The sequence below is a fragment of the Somniosus microcephalus genome, chromosome 19, assembly GCF_052327205.1.
Source record: "Somniosus microcephalus isolate GS21.2 chromosome 19, FLI_Smic_1.0, whole genome shotgun sequence".
NCBI lineage: Eukaryota > Metazoa > Chordata > Chondrichthyes > Squaliformes > Somniosidae > Somniosus > Somniosus microcephalus.
This window is the reverse complement of record NC_141005.1, coordinates 63,035,425-63,054,781: the sequence shown is the minus strand read 5'-3', so window position 1 is coordinate 63,054,781 and position 19,357 is coordinate 63,035,425. Positions and strand designations below refer to the sequence as shown.

At 46.9% G+C, this 19,357-nt stretch overlaps 1 protein-coding gene across 5 annotated transcripts in view; it reads left to right on the top strand.

Moving 5' to 3' along the window:
• The window catches only part of LOC147104526 (uncharacterized), a 127,260-nt gene that overhangs the window by 41,624 nt on the left and 66,279 nt on the right, over positions 1 to 19,357 (top strand). For all 5 annotated transcript variants that reach the window (XM_085961892.1, XM_085961890.1, XM_085961889.1 and 2 more), the window contains exons 5-7: positions 1,498 to 3,204; positions 7,865 to 7,972; positions 16,519 to 16,600. In XM_085961892.1, coding sequence (XP_085818018.1) covers positions 1,498 to 3,204; positions 7,865 to 7,972; positions 16,519 to 16,600 — 1,897 coding nt within the window. The remainder of the gene's footprint in view (positions 1 to 1,497; positions 3,205 to 7,864; positions 7,973 to 16,518; positions 16,601 to 19,357) is intronic.

The following is a 19,357-nucleotide window of genomic DNA, read 5'->3' as shown; positions in this document are numbered from 1 at the left end:
GAAGGTAGCAGGCCAGGTAGATAAGGTGGTTAAGAAAGTATACGGAATGCTTGTATTCTATGCCATGGCTAATAAAGGCAAGAGCAGGGGGGTTAGGGTTCAACTGTATAAAACACTAGTTAGGCCTCAGCTAGAGTACTGCGTGCAGTTCTGGTCACCACATTACAGGAAAGATGTGATTGCACTAGAGAGGGTACAGAGGAGATTTACAAAGATGTTGCCGGGAGTAGAGAATCTTAGCTATGAGGAAAGACTGGATAAGCTGGGTCTGTTTTCCTTGGAACAGAGGAGGCTGAGGGGAGACCTTATTGAGGTGTATAAAATTATGAGGGGCCTAGATAAAGTGGATAGAAAGGACCTATTTCCCTTAGCAGAGGGGTCAAAAACCAGGGGGCACAGATTTAAAGTAATTGGTGGAAGGTTTAGAGGGGATTTGAGGGGAAATTTCTTCACCCAGAGGGTTGTGGGGGTCTGGAACTCACTGCCTGAAAGGGTGGTAGAGGCAGGAACCCTAACCACATTTAAAAAGTACTTGGGTGTACACTTGGGATGCTGTAACCTGCAGGGCTACGGACCAAGAGCTGGGAATTGGGATTAGGCTGGATAGCTCGTTGTTGGCTGGCGCGGACACGATGGGCCGAAATGGCCTCCTTCCGTGCTGTAACTTTCTATGATTCGACCCTGACTCATCCCGGAGTCGTCGTTACTGGGTCCCACTGGGGAGATCACTGCAAGGCCCAGGATTCAGGTCCATTAGGTCCATCCAAACTTAGAGTTGACAGGCTGTTGGAACTTAGACCTCTTGCCAGGGACTTGCTCACACTCTCCTTGGGATTGGGTCCTATTGCTGAGGGTCTGCTCTCCCGTGGACACTCAGCAGTGACTGCTGATTGGTACAAAGCTTTGAAGTTCTTGGAAAGTCTCTGTTCCTTTTCCTATGTGATATTAGTGTTACTAGTTGTAACCATTCATGTACTGAGACAGGTAATCTGTTCGGTTATATTTACCATTTTCAACAAAAATGTTAATTTGAAAGAGAGGCAGGATACCCTGGCTGGCTCCCATGATGGTTCAGTGTGAAAGTTTGCTCCTAATGAGCCGCACAGATCCGGACGATCTCGATCTGTATGGAGTTTGTTGAGTGCAGCCAAGGCTGTTGTAGAGACAACACAGTTGGCTTTGGTTCCTGGGCTAGAGAAGGGATAAAACAAAAACCCGCCCTTTCAGACTGCAATGCACTGCCCTCGGCTGAAACGTGTGAATTTGTGGATGTCGGGTACGGACTGGGCTCGACTCTGGTGCCACGCCCCATGGTAGATTAGCCTGTCAACCCTCGCGTTTAGACTCACACGTGAAGAATGGCCATTTGGGTGAGGGTATCCGAGGGCTTCTGGTACCCGGGGAACTCTGCCCACCTACTGGAGGGGGAATGAAAGTACTGTGGCTCATGTGACTCACATTTGAACTCCAATTGACTGCATCCATTTTGTGTCTCAGCTACAGGATGTGTAGATCAGGCGGAAATCTTGAGTCCAACTGGAGCTCAGGATGTTACATCAGCGTCCAATCTGAGCCCAAGTTTCAGAAGCAGCCAGCCCAACGTTCCTTTGGCTAAGCCTGGCAGGCATGAGGCAGACGGAGAGTCCAGAAAGAAGCAGTATGAATGGAGAGTGCAGAAACTACTGGGGCCACAACAGGTGGAGAACCAGGGATATCAGAGTGACACCAACACTGTGGACAGCGTTTGTACAGAAGACTTTGCTTCCCGCTTTCAAGAGGGGATGGTGGACCCTGCACTGAACTTTGACACGGAACCAGACCGCGAGGGTTCATTCATCGGCAGTGCTTCCCTCGGGGAACGGTCTCAGGAATCTGCCGACCTTTATCTAAAACTTAATTCCCAACAAGGAAATCTGGGAAGTGTAGCCTGTGGCCTTCTTCGAGAAGAGAGACTATTGAGGAGGAAAGAGTCCAATAGAGAGTGTGCGCGACATGACCACTTGTCCAGGCGAGATCGCAGTGGGGCACTTTCAAAAACCTCTGCAAGAATTCAACCGGCTGAGAGTCAGACTAGTGCGGAAAAGGATGGGTTTGTTGGGTGTGTCTCTCCTCAGGGCGAGGAGGTTGACACTGCGGGCGACGGGCCTGTTAATTCTACATCTCAAAGGCTAGATATCGTCCGACAGTTTCGCGAGGAATTGGAACAAGTCCTGCTAAGGACCAGGTCACAGGCTGGGACCTTGTGGGCAGAGCAGGCAACTTCCAGGGCCTTGACCAGCAGGACCGAGAGTGTTGAGTCTTTGGGCGACAGGATTTCGAAGCTCAGCCAGAACAACATGTCAGAGCAAACATCACAGCGAAGAAACTTTCCTTCCGGGAACAGAATCCTGGTTGCAAACCGATCCAGGGAATCTCCTGTAAACCCAAATCCACTGAACGAAAATGGTTTGGTGACCAGCTGTTCCCCGGCATCTCATCCAGGTGCGATAATCCACGAAGGTCTGGGGACTAATCTTGATAGTAGTGGAATAAAACTGAAGGGGGCGCTAAAGAGATTGTCGCAGAGTCAAGGGAGGCTAAGTAGAGACCTTAACCCTGAGCCGCAGGCCCTGTCAACAGGAAACGCTGGTAACCTGATCACAGTGCAACAGGAGAGCTCAACCACTAGTGACAAGCTTCTGCTGTCCAAACCAGGAGACAACCAGCAAGATGCTGTGATGGTGAATAGAACCCACTCACCGTCCCATGTGGCACCCACTTGGGTCCCTCACTGTACAGAGAGTGCCTGTTCTTCACCCACAGATGGTGCAGGCAATGCTAAGGATTCAGTTAAAACCAGCATTTCAGGTCAGTGGAATGGAATGACCGATGCTCTCAGTGACTTCGAATCCCAGCGTCCGGCCGCTGACAGTTGCAGGAACAGCCCAGTGTGTCTGTCCGGATCTGAGCCCCCACCAGTTCGTTCTTTCTGGAAGGGCAGCGAGCTGGCTCCAGACTATCGCTCAGACATTGCTCGCTCTGTACTCGATCCCAAGAGGAGGATGCAATCGTCGGATTTTGCACAGAGCAAGCTGACTGACTCCGTTCACGTAACCAAAACAAAACGGGCACATGCGCGAAGCAACACAGACAGTGGTTACAGGGAGGAATTGGGCAGCCATGGACTAGGCAACATCAGAGATAAACCACTTTTACGTAGAACAGGTAAGTTACAACTTTAAAAAAACCTCTCCCAGCTCTGGTGCATTGTTCAATATAATTGCATTAACTGTATCCAGTGTTTAACCCATTCTTCAATACTCATCCCCTTTCAGCGGTAAATCATAACCTTATTACCCACTCATAGGTAGAACTAGCAATAAGGTTCTGCTGAGGGAGTTTGAGGAGCTAGGATCCAAATTAAAAAAGCAGAACCTCAAAGGTAATAATCTCTGGATTGTTACCTGAGCCATGGGCAAATTGGCATAGGGACAAACAGATTAGAGGTTTAAATGCGTGGCTCAAAGAGTGGTGTGGGAGGAAGGGGTTTCAGTTCATGGGGCACTAGCACCAGTACTGGGGAAAGAGGGAGCTGTTCTGTTGGGACGGACTCCACTTAAACTGGGCTGGGACCGGTGTCCTGGCGAACCGAATAACTAGGGCAGTAGACAGGGCTTTAAACTAATGAGTGTGAAGATTCAGGAAAAAGTAAATTTAAAAGCAGCGAGAGAAATGTCAAGGCTCTAGAGCAGAGCAGAGTTTTGGGTAAAAATAAGCAGAGTGAGTCAGGAAGGGACAGAAAGAGTAACAATGGTAATAAGGCATCAGTGACTAAGGTGACATCAGAGAAAAATAGAAATAAGTCAAAGCTAAAGGCACTATATCTGAATGCATGAAGCATTTGCAATAAAATAGATGAATTAATAGCGCCGATAGAAATGAAAAGGTTTGATCTAATAGTCATTACAGAGACGTGGTTGCAATGTGGCCAAGGTTGGGAACAAAATGTTCCAGGGTACTTAACTTTTAGAAGAGATAGGCAAAATGGAAAAGGAGGATTGGTAGCCCTGATAATAAAGGATGGGATAATGACAGTAGAGAGAAAGGATCGTAGCTCTGAAAATCAAGAAGTAGAATCAGTTTGGGTGGAGCTAAGAAACAGCAAGGAGCAGAAAATATTGGTGGGAGTTGTTTATAGGTCCCCAAGCAAGAGTATAAATCAGGAAATTAGAGGCGCATGTAACAAGGGTAATACAGTAATCATGGGGACTTTAATCTACATATAGATTGGGCGAACCAAATTTGCAGTAATAGTGTGGAGGACAAATTCATGGAATGTATGCAAGATAGTTTTCTAGATCAGTATGTTGAGGAACCAACTAGGGACCAGGCTATTTTAGATCTAGTATTGTGCAACGAGAAAGGTCTAATTAATTTTTTGGTAAAGGGGCTTTTAGGGAAGTGTGACCATAATATGATAGAATTTTATATTGAGTTTGAAAGTGATTTAGTTCAATCCGAAACTAGCGTCTTAAATCTAAACAAAGCAAACTATGTAGGTATAAGGGGTGAGTTGGCTAAGGTAGATTGGGAAACTACATTAAAAGGTATGACAGTAGAGAAGCAATGGCTAGCATTTAAAGAATTAATACATCATTTACAACAAATATACATTCCTTTAAGGCACAAAAACCCCACAGGAAAAGCGGTCCAACCGTGGCTAACAGGAGAAGTTAAAGATAGTATTAGATCAAAGGAAGAGGCTTATAATGTTGCCAAAAAGAGCAGTAAGCCTGGGGATTGGGAGGATTTTAGAATCCAGCAGAGGAGGACCAAGAAATTGATAAAGAAAGGTAAAAAAGAATATGAGAGTAAACTAGTGAGAGACATAAAAACAGACTGTAAAAGCTTCTATAGGTATGTAAAAAGGAAAAGATTAGCGAAAGTAAATGTGGGTCCCTTACAGGCTGAGACAGGAGAAATTATAATGGGGAATAAGGAAATGGCAGAGAAATTAAACAAATACTTGTCTGTCTTCATGGAAGAAGACGCAAAAAACTTCCCAGAAATAGTGGACAACCAAGGGTCTAGCGAGAATGAGGAACTGAAAGAAATTAGTATTGGTAAAAAAATAGTGCTGGAGAAATTAATGGGACTGAAAGCCAATAAATCTCCTGGACCTGATGGCCTACATCCTAGGGTTTTGAAAGAGGTGGCTATAGAAATAGTGGATGCATTGATTTTAATTTTCCAAAATTCCATAGATTCTAGAACAGTTCCCACGGATTGGAAGGTAACAAATATAACCAAAAGAAGGGAGAGAGAAAACGGGGAACTACAGACCAGTTAGCCTGACATCAGTAGTAGGGAAAATGCTAGAATTTATTATTAAGGATGTGATAACGGCACTTAGAAAATAATAATAGGATTGGGCCGAGTCAACACGGATTTATGAAAGGGAAATCGTGTTTGACAAATCTGTTAGAGTTTTTTCAGGTTGTAACTAGCAGAATAGATAAGGGGAAACAGTGGATGTGCTGTATTTGGATTTTCAGAAGGCATTCGATAAGGTGCCACACAAGAGGTTATTAAACAAAATTAGGGCTCATGGGATTGGGGGTAATGGATTGAGGATTGGTTAACAGACAGAACACAGAGGGTAGAAATAAACGGATTATTTTCGGGCTGGCAGATTGTAACTAGTGAGGTACCGCAAGGATCAGTGCTTGGGCCTCATATTCACAATCTACATCAATGATTTCAATGAGGGGACCAAATGTAATATATCAAAGTTTGCTGATGATACAAAGCTAGGTGAGAATGTAAGTTGTGATGAGGATGCATCCACCAGTACTAATTTGAAGGCATGCAGACTCTTGTTAAGAGGCCGGTTAACTCCCCTCCAGAATCTATGTTGTGAGCTCCCCCACCCTGCTACAGGTTCACCCTTAACTCCTTCCACTGCTCCACCCAATCTGCTCACAGAAGAACATTCTCCAGCTTCTTTGCTGCACAGTAAGATAGTCGCTAGACAATCTTTCTGGGACCTTCGTCAATGCCATCCTCAATCCAACTAGACTTGAGAACAACATCTAGGCTGACACTCCAGTGCAGTGCTGTGAGAATTCTGTACTGTCGATGGTGCCGTCTTTTGGATGAGACGTTAAAGCTGTCCTCTCAGGTGAACGTAAACGATCTCATGGCACTAGTTTGAAGAAGAGCAGGGACGTTCTCTTGGCCAATATTGATCCCTCAGCCAACACCTAAAAATTACCGAGTCATTGTCACGTCGTTTGTGCAAATTGGCAGAACTTTAAATTCTGTTTCCCCAACTCTGCTCAGCCGGTCTCACAGGTGACCTGTTGAAGATCTGGAGCTTTCATTGGGGTGGGGGTAGGGCGAGTGCGGACACCACAAGTGAAGTTCCCACATGGTCCTGCTCTGTCGCGCCATCCTTGCACCTCCTCTCACTAAATGGCTAACCAGAGGCAGGAGGAGAGTGGGGAGGGAGGGGCGCCTTCATCCACTCTGTCTGGGCAGGATTCATACCCAGACACATCTGAGCCAGATTTTCCTGGGTCCAGCGAGTACAGGCAACTCGGGCGAGGGAGGAGCACACACCCCTAATGGAGCTTGCCCTATGTCTTGTGCATTTATTTAACTGGATGGAAAATCGACCAGCCTCTATGACAGCCATGCACTGCTCCCCGCCTGAGTTAACTGTCGTTGCGCCCTGGTGGTCATATACACCCAGGGCAGGAAGAGGAAAATCTGTGCCAGATCTTCTGACCCTAGTGTAAGACAAACAGATAGTGAGGCAAAGATTTATAGTCAGGAGAGCTGCCTGGAGTGTACGAGGCATGCCAATTGGACCAGCTGGCCTTTCTGCCCAGTCAGTCTGATCACTTCCTGTTCCCTTCATCATCCTCGCCCCGACGACCCTTTACCTCCGCAACTGCAATTTGTTTTTAAATAAAGTTTTCATGTATTTTTCCTGAAGTGCACTGATGATATTCCTACAACAACAACTTGCATTTATTTAGTGTCTTTAACGTAGTAAAACGTCCCAAGACTCCTCACAGGAGCGATTATCGAACACAATGTGACAGCAAGCTGCTAGAATGATGAGATAATTAGGGTAGATTATCAATAACTTGGTCAAAGAGGTAGGTTTTAAGGAGCGTTTTAAAGGAAGGAAGAGAGAGAGGCAGAGCGGTTTCAGGAGGGAATTCCAGAGCTTGGGGCCTAGGCTGCTGAAAGCAAGGCCGCCAATGGTGGAGCGATTAGAATTGGGGATGCGCAAGAGGCCAGATTTGGAAGAGCACAGAAATCTCGGATGGCAGGAGGCCATGGAGGGATTTGAAAACAAGGATTAGAATTTTAAAATCGAGGCATTGCTGGACCGGGAGCCAGTGTAGGTCAGCGAGCACAGGGGTGAGGGGTGAACGGGACTTGATGCGAGTTAGGACACGGGGCAGCGAGCACAGGGGTGAGGGGTGAACGGGACTTGGTGCGAGTTAGGACACGGGGCAGCGAGCACAGGGGTGAGGGGTGAACGGGACTTGGTGCGAGTTAGGACACGGGGCAGTGAGCACGGGTGAGGGGTGAACGGGACTTGGTGCGAGTTAGGACACGGGGCAGCGAGCACAGGGGTGAACGGGACTCGGTGCGAGTTAGGACACGGGGCAGCAGAGTTTTGGATGAGCTCAAGTTTACGGAAGGTGGAAGGTGGGAGGCCGACCAGGATTTTTGCTGGGATAAATGCACGGGTAACCAGGACACAACTGTTGAGAACAAATGGCACAGGACATCATTGTCACCTTGAGCCCAATCGTCGATTGAGAAGGAGAGACACAACCCACAAATTACTATTTGTTCTTTTCAGGAGTTTCCATCAGGAGTTCCCATGACGTCACCATCGACCGTGACCTGGACTCGGGGAGAACGGAAAAAGCCCAAACTAATTTTCAGAAGGTCCTGAGGAGCAGGAATGGTAAGAAAATCTCGAGCAATAAACTGGGACCTGGGATGTTCCTGATGAGGTGGAAAACCTCAACCCACAGATCACAGTGATTAGCTGACATCATAGAAATAAAACTCTTGACTATTGCTTTTGTATAAAGTACCTCCACCTTTATCACTAAAACAGATTATCTGGTCATTGTCACATTGCTGTTTGTGGGAGCTTGCTGTGTGCAAATTGGCTGCCGCATTTCCTACATTACAACAGTGACTGCATTTCAGAAGTACTTCATTGACTGTGAAGCACATTGGGCGGTCCTGGGGTCGTGAAAGGTGCTATATAAAGGCAAGTCTTTCTTCCAAACCAGTAGTGAAACAGCACGGGAGCAGGTTACAGTGGTGGTGCAGTCCGGAGTGCTCCCAGAAACCAGTAACTCCTGGTGACAATTTCAGCCCAGCATTTCCAACGATCGAACGTGAAACTTCATCTTCGCTACAGAAGGAGCTCATTTCAACACTTCCGGCGGCTGACTCGTGTATGGGGGGAGTTTAAACACTTCCTCCAGTCACCGAACTGATTTGAGTGGGAAATCAGGTTTTGTATCATCTGCAAACTTTATAATGCTGCTCCCTACACCCGAGTCTAGGTCATTTATAAACATTGACCAGAGTAATGGACCCAAAACTGACCCTTGTGGACACCACTGCAAACCACCTGCCAGTCTGAAAAACCTCCATCCACCACCACCCTCTGCTCCCTGTCACTGAGCCAATTCCGTATCCATACCGACACTTTCCCCTTCATTCCATGGCTTCCATCTCGTAGTAGATAGTGATGAGGATAGCTGTAGACTTTAGGATGACATAGACAGGATGGTGAAATGGGCAGAAGCATGGTAGGCGGAGAAGTGTGAAGTGATGCACTTTGGGATGATTAATATGGAAAGACAGTACACTACAAATGGTACAATTTTGAAAAGTGTAGATGATCAGAGCCACCTTGGTGTCCATATACACAAATCCTTAATGGTGGCAGGGCAAGTTGATCAGGTGGTTAAAGGGGAATATGGGTTACTTGGGTTTATAAATACAGGCATAGAATATAACAGCAGAGAGATCATGCTAGAACTTTCTAAATCATTGGTTAGACCTCCGCTGGAGTATTGTGGACAAGTCTGGGCACCACACTTCAGGAACTGTGGCAAGGCCTTAGAAAAGGCACAGAGGCGGTTTACCAGGGATGAGGGACTTCCGTTATGAGGAGAGGTTGGAAAAGTTAGGATTGTTCTCCTTGGAACAGAGAAGGTTAAGAGGTGACCTAATGGAGGTTTTCAAGGTGATGAGAGGTTTTGATAGAGTAGATAAAGAAAAACGATTCCCTCTGGCGAGTGGGTCAATAACCAGAGGTCATAGATTTAAAATCATTGGCAAAAGAACTAGGGGGGAGATGAGGAGAAATATTCTCAGCGTTGTCGGGATCTGGAAAGGTGGTGGAAGCTGATTCCATAAGTAATTTTAAAAGGGAGTTGGACAGGTACTTGAGGATGAGGAACTTACAGGGTTATGGACAAAAAATGAGGTGGGGAGGGGGGCAGTGCCGTGACGAAACGTGACTGCTCTTTCAAAGAGCCGGCACAGGCACGACGGGCCGAATGGCTTCCTTCTGTGCTGTAAGTTGCTATGATTCTATAAAAGCTGGGGCTGAGCACAGCAGAGCCAAGCTCTGACAGCTAATATTTTATTGCTGTTGTTATTCTGTCTCCCCCAGGTTTGTAACCTTCCATGTGATGATTAGGAAGAGGGTGTTCTAGCACTTTGTTTTCTTGCAATCTGTAGCAAGAGGGTGGGGTTTTTACAACCCATCTCTCATTAAAATTCCTCAAAATGGACAGTGATGGGGAAGTTATCAGAGCGTCCTCTGCAGTTCACTGTGGCATGACCGCTCACTGCAGTAGAAAGGTGGGATTGCTTCCGAGCTTCAGATCATCCAGGACTGGTAATTCCACATTCAGACAGGTGTAGTTTATCATTGGCAGAAACCACAATGATTTGAATGCAGATAGGCTCACTCAGAACAAGATAAACATTTATATCTGGCTAAAAACAGACCCACTCAAGACAATGACAAATGCATATGAGCTTCAATAATCGGTCTTATGCAGGCAATGGAGTGAGATTCTTCTGCATAAGGATAAATGGGAAGTCCCAGCAACTCCATATCATTACAGAGTAATCCTTACCCTCTTGAACAGAAACTCCATACAGTTACAGAGTCATTCTTACTCTGCTGAACAGAACCTCCATACAGTTACACACAGCAATCCTTACCCTGCTGAGCTGGAGCGTCATACAGTTAGGAACATAGGAACAGGAGTCGGCCATTCAATGAGATCATGGCTGATCTGTGACCTTACTCCATCTACCTGTCTTTGGCCCATATCCCGTAATACCTTTGGTTAACAGAAAGCTATCAATCTCAGATTTAAAATTAACAATTGATCTAGCATCAATTGCCGTTTGCGGAAGAGAATCCCAAACTTCTACCACCCTTTGTGTGTGGAAGTGTTTCCTAATTTCACTCCTGAAAGGTCTGGCTCTAATTTTTAGACTATGCCCCCTAGTCCTAGACTCCCCAACCAGTGAAAATAGTTTCTCTCTCTCTACCCTATCTGTTCCCCTTAATATCTTGAATACTTTGATCAGATCACCCCTTAACCTTCTAAATTCTAGGGAATACAACCCTAGTTTGTGTAATCTCTCTCCTCGTAAATTAACCCTTGAAGTCCGGGTATCAATCTGGTAAACCTACGCTGCAATCCCTCCAAGGCCAATATATCCTTCCTAAGGTGTGGTGCCCAGAACTGCTCACAGTGCTCCAGGTGCGGTCTAACCAGGGCTTTGTATAGCTGCAGCATAACTTCTACCCCCTTGTATTCTAGTCCTCTAGATATAAAGGCCAGCATTCCATTAGCATTTTGGATTATTTTCTGTACCTGTTTAATGATCTATGTACCTGGACCCCCAAGTCTCTTTGGACCTCCACAGTTTTTAGCCTTTTACCCTGTTCTATCCTTTTTAGGTCCAAAGTGGATGACCTCACATTTGCCTACATTGAAATCCATTTGCCACAGTTTTGCCCATTCACTTAATCTGTCGATATCCCTTTGTAAGTTTATGCTTTCACCTACACTGCCTACAATTCCACCTATCTTTGTGTCATCGGCAAATTTGGATATATGACTTTCTATGCCATCATCTAAGTTGTTAATAAATACTGTGAATAGTTGAGGCCCCAACACAGATCCCTGCGGGACACCACTAGTCACCTCCTGCCAATTTGAGTACCTGCCCATTATCCCTACTGTCTGTCTCCTGCCGCTCAGCCAATTTCCTAACCAGGTCAATAATTTGCCTTCAATTCCGTGGGCTTCTACTTTAGTTAACAGTCTCTTATGTGAGACTTTATGATATGCCTTCTGGAAGTCCATATAAATAACATCCATAGACAATCCCCTGTCCACTACTTTAGTCACCTCTTCAAAAAATTCAATCAGGTTTGTCGGGCATAACCTACCTTTCACAAATACACAGAACAATCCTTACGCTGCTGAACAGAAACTCCATACAGTTACACAGAACAATCATTACCCTGCTGTACTAGAGCTCCACACAGTTACACAGAGCAATCCTTACCCTGCTGAACTAGAGCTCCACACAGTTACACAGAGCAATCCTTACCCTGCTGAACTAGAGCACATAGAAACATAGAAGATAGGAGCAGGAGTAGGCCATTCGGCCCCTCGAGCCTGCTCCGCCATTCAATGCGATCATGGCTGATCATCCATATTCAGTACCCGGTCCCTGCTTTCTCCCCATACCCCTTGATCCCTTTAGCCTTGAGAAATATATCCAACTCCTTCTTGAATATATTTAATGTATTGGCCTCTACTGCCTTCTGTGGTAGAGAATTCCACAGGTTCACCACTCTCTGGGTGAAGAAATTCCTCCTCGTTTCTGTCCTAAATGGCCTACCCCTTATCCTTAGACTGTGACCCCTGGTTCTGGACTCCCCGACCATTGGGAACATCCTTCCTGCATCTAGTCTGTCCAGTCCTGTCAGAATTTTATAAGTTTCAATGAGATCCCCTCTCATTCTTCTAAACTCCAGCGAGTACAAGCCCAATCGACCCAATCTCTCCTCATACGTCATTCCTGCCATCCCAGGTATCAGTCTGGTGAATCTTCGCTGAACTCCTTCCATGGCAAGAACATTCTTCCTCAGATAAGGCGACGAAAACTGCACACAATACTCAAGATGTGGTCTCACCAAGGCCCTGTATAACTGCAGCAAGACAGAAAGCAAAGAGTTGGAATAAACGGGTCTTTTTCCGGGTGGCAGGCAGTGACTAGTGGGGTACCGCAGGGCTCGGTCCTTGGACCCCAGCTATTCACAATATATATTAATGATCTAGACAAGGGAACTAGATGTAATATCTCCAAATTTGCAGACGACACAAAGCTGCGTGGGTGTGTGTGCTGTGAGGAGGATGCCGAGAAACTCCAGGATGATTTGGACAGGTTGGGTGATTGGGCAGAAGCATGGTAGATGCAATATAACGTGGATAAATGTGAGGTTATCCACTTTGGTGGCAAAAACAGGAAGGCAGATTATTATCTGAATGGCAATAGATTGGGAGAAGGGGAAGTGCAACGAGACCTGGGTGTCCTTGTGCACCAGTCGCTGAAGGCAAGCATGCAGGTGCAGCAGGCGGTTAAGAAGGCAAATGGTATTGTGGCCTTCGTAGCTTTCTGTCTGCCAACCAGTTCTCTATCCAAGTCAATACCTTGCCCCCAATCCCATGTGCCTTAACTTTACTCGCTAATCTCTTATGCGGGACCTTAGCGAAAGCCTTCTGAAAGTCCAAATACACCACATCCACTGGTTCTTCCTTATCTATTTTACCAGTTACATCCTCAAAAAATTCCAGTTGATTAGTCAAGTGCGATTTACCTTTTGTAAATCCATGTTGACTTTGTCTGATCCTGTCACTGTTTTCCAAGTGCTCTGCTATTACATCTTTTATAATGGACTCTAGCATTTTCCCCACTACTGATGTCAGGCTTACCGGTCTGTAATTCCCCGTTTTCTCTCTACCACCTTTTTTGAATAGTGGGGTAACATTAGCTACCCTCCAATCCATGGGTACTGTTCCAGATTCCATCGAATGTTGGAAGATGATCAGCAATGCATCTACTATTTGCAGGGCCACTTCCTTAAGTACTCTAGGATGTAGATTATCAGGCCCTGGGGATTTATCGGCCTTCAACCCATCAATTTCCCTAACACCATTTCCCTACAAATGCTGATTTCTTTCAGTTCCTCTCTTTCATCAGACCCTATGTTCCCCGACATCTCTGGGAGGTTATTTGTGTCCTCCTTTGTGAAGACAGAACCAAAATATGTATTTAATTGGTCTGCCATTTCTTTGTTTCCCATTATAAATTCCCCTGATTCTGACTGCAAGGGACCTACGCTTGACTTCAATCTTTTTCTCTTCACATATCTATAAAAGCTTTTACAGTCAATTTTTATGTTCCCTGCAAGCTTACTCTCATTCTATTTTCCCTTTCTTAATTAATCCCTTTGTCTTCCTTTGTTGAATCCTAAACTGCTCCCAATCCCCAGGTTTGCTGCTTTTTCTGGCCAATTTATATGTCCTCTCCTTGGATCTTATGCTATCCCTAATTTCCCTTGTTAGCCACGGTTGAGTCACCTTTTTTGTTTTATTTGTATGCTAAACTGGGATGAACAAATTCTGTAGTTCATCCATGCGGTCTTTGAATGTTTGCCATTGCCTATCCACCATCAACCCTTTGAGTGACATTCCCCAATCCATCCTACCCAACTCACGCCTCAGACCATCGTAGTTTCCTTTATTTAAATTTAGGACCCTAGTCTCTGAGTCGACTACTTCATTCTCCATCTTAATGAAGAATTCGATCATATTATGATCGCTCCGACCCAAGGGGCCTCGTACAACAAGATTGCTAATTAATCCTTTCTCGTTACATAATACCCAGTCTAAGATGGCCTGATCTCTGGTTGGTTCCTCGACATATTGGTCCAGGAAATCATCCCGTAAACACTCCAGGAATTCCTCCCCCACAGTATTGGTACTAATTTGGTTAGCCCAATCTATATGTAGATTAAAGTCACCCATGATGACTGCTGTGCCCTTATTGCACGCTTCCATAATTTCCCTTTTAATGCCATCCCCAACCTCCGCATTACTGTTTGGAGGTCTATATACCACTCCCACTAACGTTTTCTGCCCTTTGGTATTTCTCAGTTCTACCCATACAGATTCCACATCATCAGAGCCAATATCCTTCCTTACAATTGTGTTAATCCCTTCTTTAACCAGCAATGCTACCCCACCTCCCTTTCCTTTTTGCCTATCTTTCCTGAATATTGAATACCCCTGGATGTTGAGTTCCCAGCCTTGGCCACCCTGGAGCCATGTTTCCGTAATCCCAATCAAATCATATTCGTTTACCTCTATTTGCGCAGCTAATTCATCCACCTTATTACGAATGCTCTTCACATTAAGACACAAAGCCTTCAGGCTTGTTTTTTTAACGCTCTTAGACCTATGAGAATAATTATTTACTGTGGCCATGTTTGATTTAAACCGTTGATTTCTCTGACTGCCACTTTTGTTTTTCTCCTTCCTATCTTTTGCTTTTATCCTTGTTTCCCTTTCCTCTGTCCCCCTGTTCAGGTTCCCAACCCCTTGCCATTTTAGTTTAAACCCTCCCCCAGAGCACTAGCAAACACTCCCCCTAGGACATCGGTCCCGGCCCTGCCCAGGTGCAAACCGTCCGGTTTGAACTGGTCCCACCTCCCCCAGAACCGGTTCCAATGTCCCAGGAATTTGAATCCCTCTCCCTTGCACCATTCCTCTAGCCACGTATTCATCTGAAATACCCTTCTATTTCTACTCTGACTAGCACGTGGCTCTGGTAGCAATCCTGAGGTTACTACCTTTTGAGGTCCTATTTTTTAATTTACCTCCTAACTCCCTACATTCAGCTTTTAGGACCACATCCCGCTTTTTACCTATATCGTTGGTACCTATATGCACCATGACAACTGGCTGTTCACCCTCCCCTTCCAAGATGTTCTGCAGCCGCTCTGAGACGTCCTTGACCCTTGCACCAGGGAGGCAACACACCATCCTGAAGTCTCGTTTGCGGCCGCAGAAACGCCTATCCCCCTTACAATAGAATCCCTCCTGTCCTGTGCAGCAGAGCCACCCCTGGTGCCAGGAAGTTGGCTGCTGCTGCCTTCCTCTGATAAGCCACCCCCCCCCCCCGCCCCCCCCAATAGTACTCAAAGTGGTGTATCTGTTTGAGAGGGGGATATCCACAGGGGTCCCCTGCACTACCTGGCTGTGCCTAGTACTCTGTCTGTTGGTCACCCATTCCATTTCTGCTTGTCCAACCTTTGCCTGCGGTGTGACCAACTGATCAAACGTGATATCCACGACGTCCTCAGCCTCGCAAATGGTCCAGTATGTATCCAATCGCAGCTCCAGCACCGCAATGCGGTCTGCCAGTAGCTGCAGCTGGATACACTTCCTGCACACATAGTTGTCAAGGACACAGGAAGTGTCCCTGAGTTCCCACATAGCGCAGGAGGAGCATACCACGTGGCCGGGCTGTCCTGCCATGACGTACCCTTTAATAAATTGCAATTAATTAAATCAAATCAATCCCACCAATTACACTACAGTTAAATGGTATATTTAAGGGCCCTGGTTTATAAACAGTCCCCGCTACACCACAGAGACTTTAGAAATTATAAACCACAGAGTTAAAGTTTATAAAGAGAGAAATACTAACCAATCACTTACCTGCTTTCTGGTGACGTCACACTTCGATTACTTTTTACTTCTCTCCCTCTGAGATTGGAGATTAGTACGCCGAGGCCTACCTGAGCCTCTGGGGCCTTTTTATATCACCGCTGCCGCCGAGATTTCTCCCGCCGCTGATGCTCTGAGGCCTACCTGAGCCTCTGGGGCCTTATCACTGCCGCCGCCGAGATTTCTCCCGCCGCTGACGCTCCTACAGTTACACAGAGCAATCCTTACCCTGCTAAAGTACCAAGAGCCTTGTACAGTTCCCCTTACCTGGAATAAACTGCTTAGTTTTTTCTTCCACTTCTGTGAGAAATTCCATGCGGTTTTGCTAGCGGGAGACTGGCGAAATGGAGGCAATGCCTAAATCTCTCCATTCACTCCCTTTCTCTGGGGTTCTGTGAAGTTACAGTGGGAGACCGGGAGAACCCAGTGAAATTTCAGGGCCACTTTGTTCCCTTTGCCTTTCCTCACATCTCACTAATGGTAAACTAGAAAATGTTCACACTCCTCTTCAGTGTAAGATGGTAGTTACTCTCCCTTCCCAGTATACGTGAGACGGTAGTTACCCTGACTTACAGCTTTTCAACTCCTGTATAAGGCAGTTATCATGATGATGCCTTTGAGAGAGTGTCACTGTTGTTGTCTTACTTTACAGGTGGGCAAGTCCAGATTGATGCAGGTGTGAGTGGGAGTCGCGCTGTGAAAAAATGTTGCAGTCCCAGGAAGGAGACGGGCAGGTCAGAGAAATACTCTCAATATGTCCCAAACTCCTCCATCACCATCCCTGGGTATGCCCTGTCCCACCGGCAGGACAGACTCACCAGGGGTGGCGGCACAGTTTATACCGTCGGGACGGAGTGGCCCTGGGAGTCCTCAACATTGACTCCGGACCCCGTGAAGTGTCATGGCTTCAGGTCAAGCATGGGCAAGGAAACCTCCTGCTGATTACCACCTACCGCCCACCCTCAGCTGATGAATCAGTACTCCTCCATGTTGAACACCACTTGGAAGAAGCACTGAGAGTAGCAAGGGTGCAGAAGGTACTCTGGGTGGGGACTTCAATGTCCATCACCAAGAGTGGCTCGGTAGCACCACTACTGACCGAGCTGGCCGAGTCCTGAAGGACATAGCTGCCAGCCTGAGCCTGGACAGGTGGTGAGAGAACCAACACGAGGGAAAAACCTACTTGACCTCGTACTCACCAATCTACCTGTCGCAGATACATCTGTCCATGACAGTATTGGTAGCAGTGACCACTGCACAGTCATTGTGGAGACGAAGTCCCGTCTTCACACTGTGGACACCCTCCATCGTGCTAAATGGGATAGATTCAGAATAGATCTAGCAGCTCAAAACTGGGCATCCATGAGGCGCTGTGGGCCATCAGCAGCAGCAGAATTGTATTCCACCACAATCTGTAACCTCATGGCCCGGCATATCCCTCACTCTACCATTACCATCAAGCCAGGGGACCAACCCTGGTACAATAAGGAGTGTAGAAGAGCATGCCACGAGCAGCACCAGGCGTACCTAAAAATGAGGTGCCAACCTGGGGAAGCTGCAACACAGGACTACATGCATGCTAAAAAGCAGAAGCAGCATGCTATAGACAGGGCTAAGCGATTCCCCAATCAACAGATCAGATCAAAGCTCTGCAGTCTTGCCACATCCAGTCGTGAATGGTGGTGGACCATTAAACAACTAACGGGAGGAGGAGGCTCCATGAATATCCCAATCATCAATGATGGTGGAGCTCAGCACGTGAGTGCAAAAGACAAGGCTGAAGCGTTTGCAACCATCTTCAGCCAGAAGTGCTGAGTGGATGATCCATATCAGCCTCCTCCTGAGGTCCCCACCACCACAGAAGCCAGTCTTCAGCCAATTCGATTCACTCTACATGATATCAAGAAATGGCTGAGCGCACTGGATACAGCAAAGGCTGTGGGCCCAGACAACATCCCGGCTATCGTGCTGAAGACCTGTGCTCCAGAACTAGCCGCGCCTCTAGCCAAGCTGTTCCAGTACAGCTACAACACTGGCATCTATCCGACAATGTGGAAAACTGCCCAGGTGTGTCCTGTCCACAAAAAGCAGGACAAATCCAATCCGGCCAATTACCGCCCCGTCAGTCTACTCTCAATCATCAGCAAAGTGATGGAAGGTGTCATCGACAGTGCTATCAAGCGGCACTTACTCGCCAATAACCTACTCACTGATGCCCAGTTTGGGTTCCGCAAAGACCACTTGGCTCCAGACCTCATTACAGCCTTGGTCCAAACATGGAAAAAGGTGCTGAATTCCAGAGGTGAGGTGAGAGTGACTGCCCTTGACATCAAGGCAGCATTTGACCGAGTGTGGCATCAAGGAGCCCTAGTAAAACTGAAGTCAATGGGAATCGGGGAAAACACTCCACTGGCTGGAGTCATACCTAGCACAAAAGAAGATGGTTGTGGTGATTGAAGGTCAATCATCACAGCCCCAGGACATCGCTGCAGGAGTTCCTCAGGGCAGTGTCCTGGGCTCAACTATCTTCAGCTGCTTCATCAAAGACCTTCCCTCCAACATAAGGTCAGAAATGGGGATGTTCGCTGATGACTGCACAGTGTTCAGTGCCATTCACAACTCCTCAGATAATGAAGCAGTCCATGCCCGCATGCAACAAGACCTGGACGACGTTCAGGCTTGGGCTGATAAGTGGCAGGTAACATTCGCGCCACAGAAGTGCCAGGCAATGACTATCTCCAACAAGCGAGAGTCTAAATACCGCCCCTTGACATTCAATAGCATTACAATCACCAAATCCTCCACCATCAACATCCTGGGGATCACCATTGACCAGAAACTTAACTGGACCAGCCGCATAAATACTATGGCAACAAGAGCAGGTCAGAGGCTGGGTATTCTGCGGTGAGTGACTCACCTCCTGACTCCCCAAAGCCTTTCTACCATCTACAAGGCACAAGTCAGGAGTGTGGTGGAATACTCTCCACTTGCCTGGATGAGTGCAGCTGCAACAACACTCAAGAAGCGCGACACCATCCAGGACAAAGCAGCCCGTTGATTGGCACCCCATCCACCACCTTAAACATTCACTCCCTCCACCACCGCATACCGTGTCTGCAGTGTGTATCAAGGCTTCTTCGGCAGCACCTCCCAAACCCACAACCTCTTCCACCTAGAAGGACAGGGCAGCAGGCGCATGGGAACACCACCACCTCCAAGTCACACACCATCCTGACTTAGAAGTATATTGCCAATCCTTCATCGTCGCTGAGTCAAAATCCTGAAACTCCTCCCTAACAGCACTGTGGGAGTACCTTCACCACACGGACTGCAGCGGTTCAAGAAGGTGGCTCACCACCACCTTCTCGAGGGCAATTTGGGACGGGCAATAAATGCTGGCCTTGCCAGCGGCGCCCACATCCCATAAAAATGAATTTTAAAAATACCCTGCATCCAACCGATGTTATACACGACATGAGTGCATTTGATGC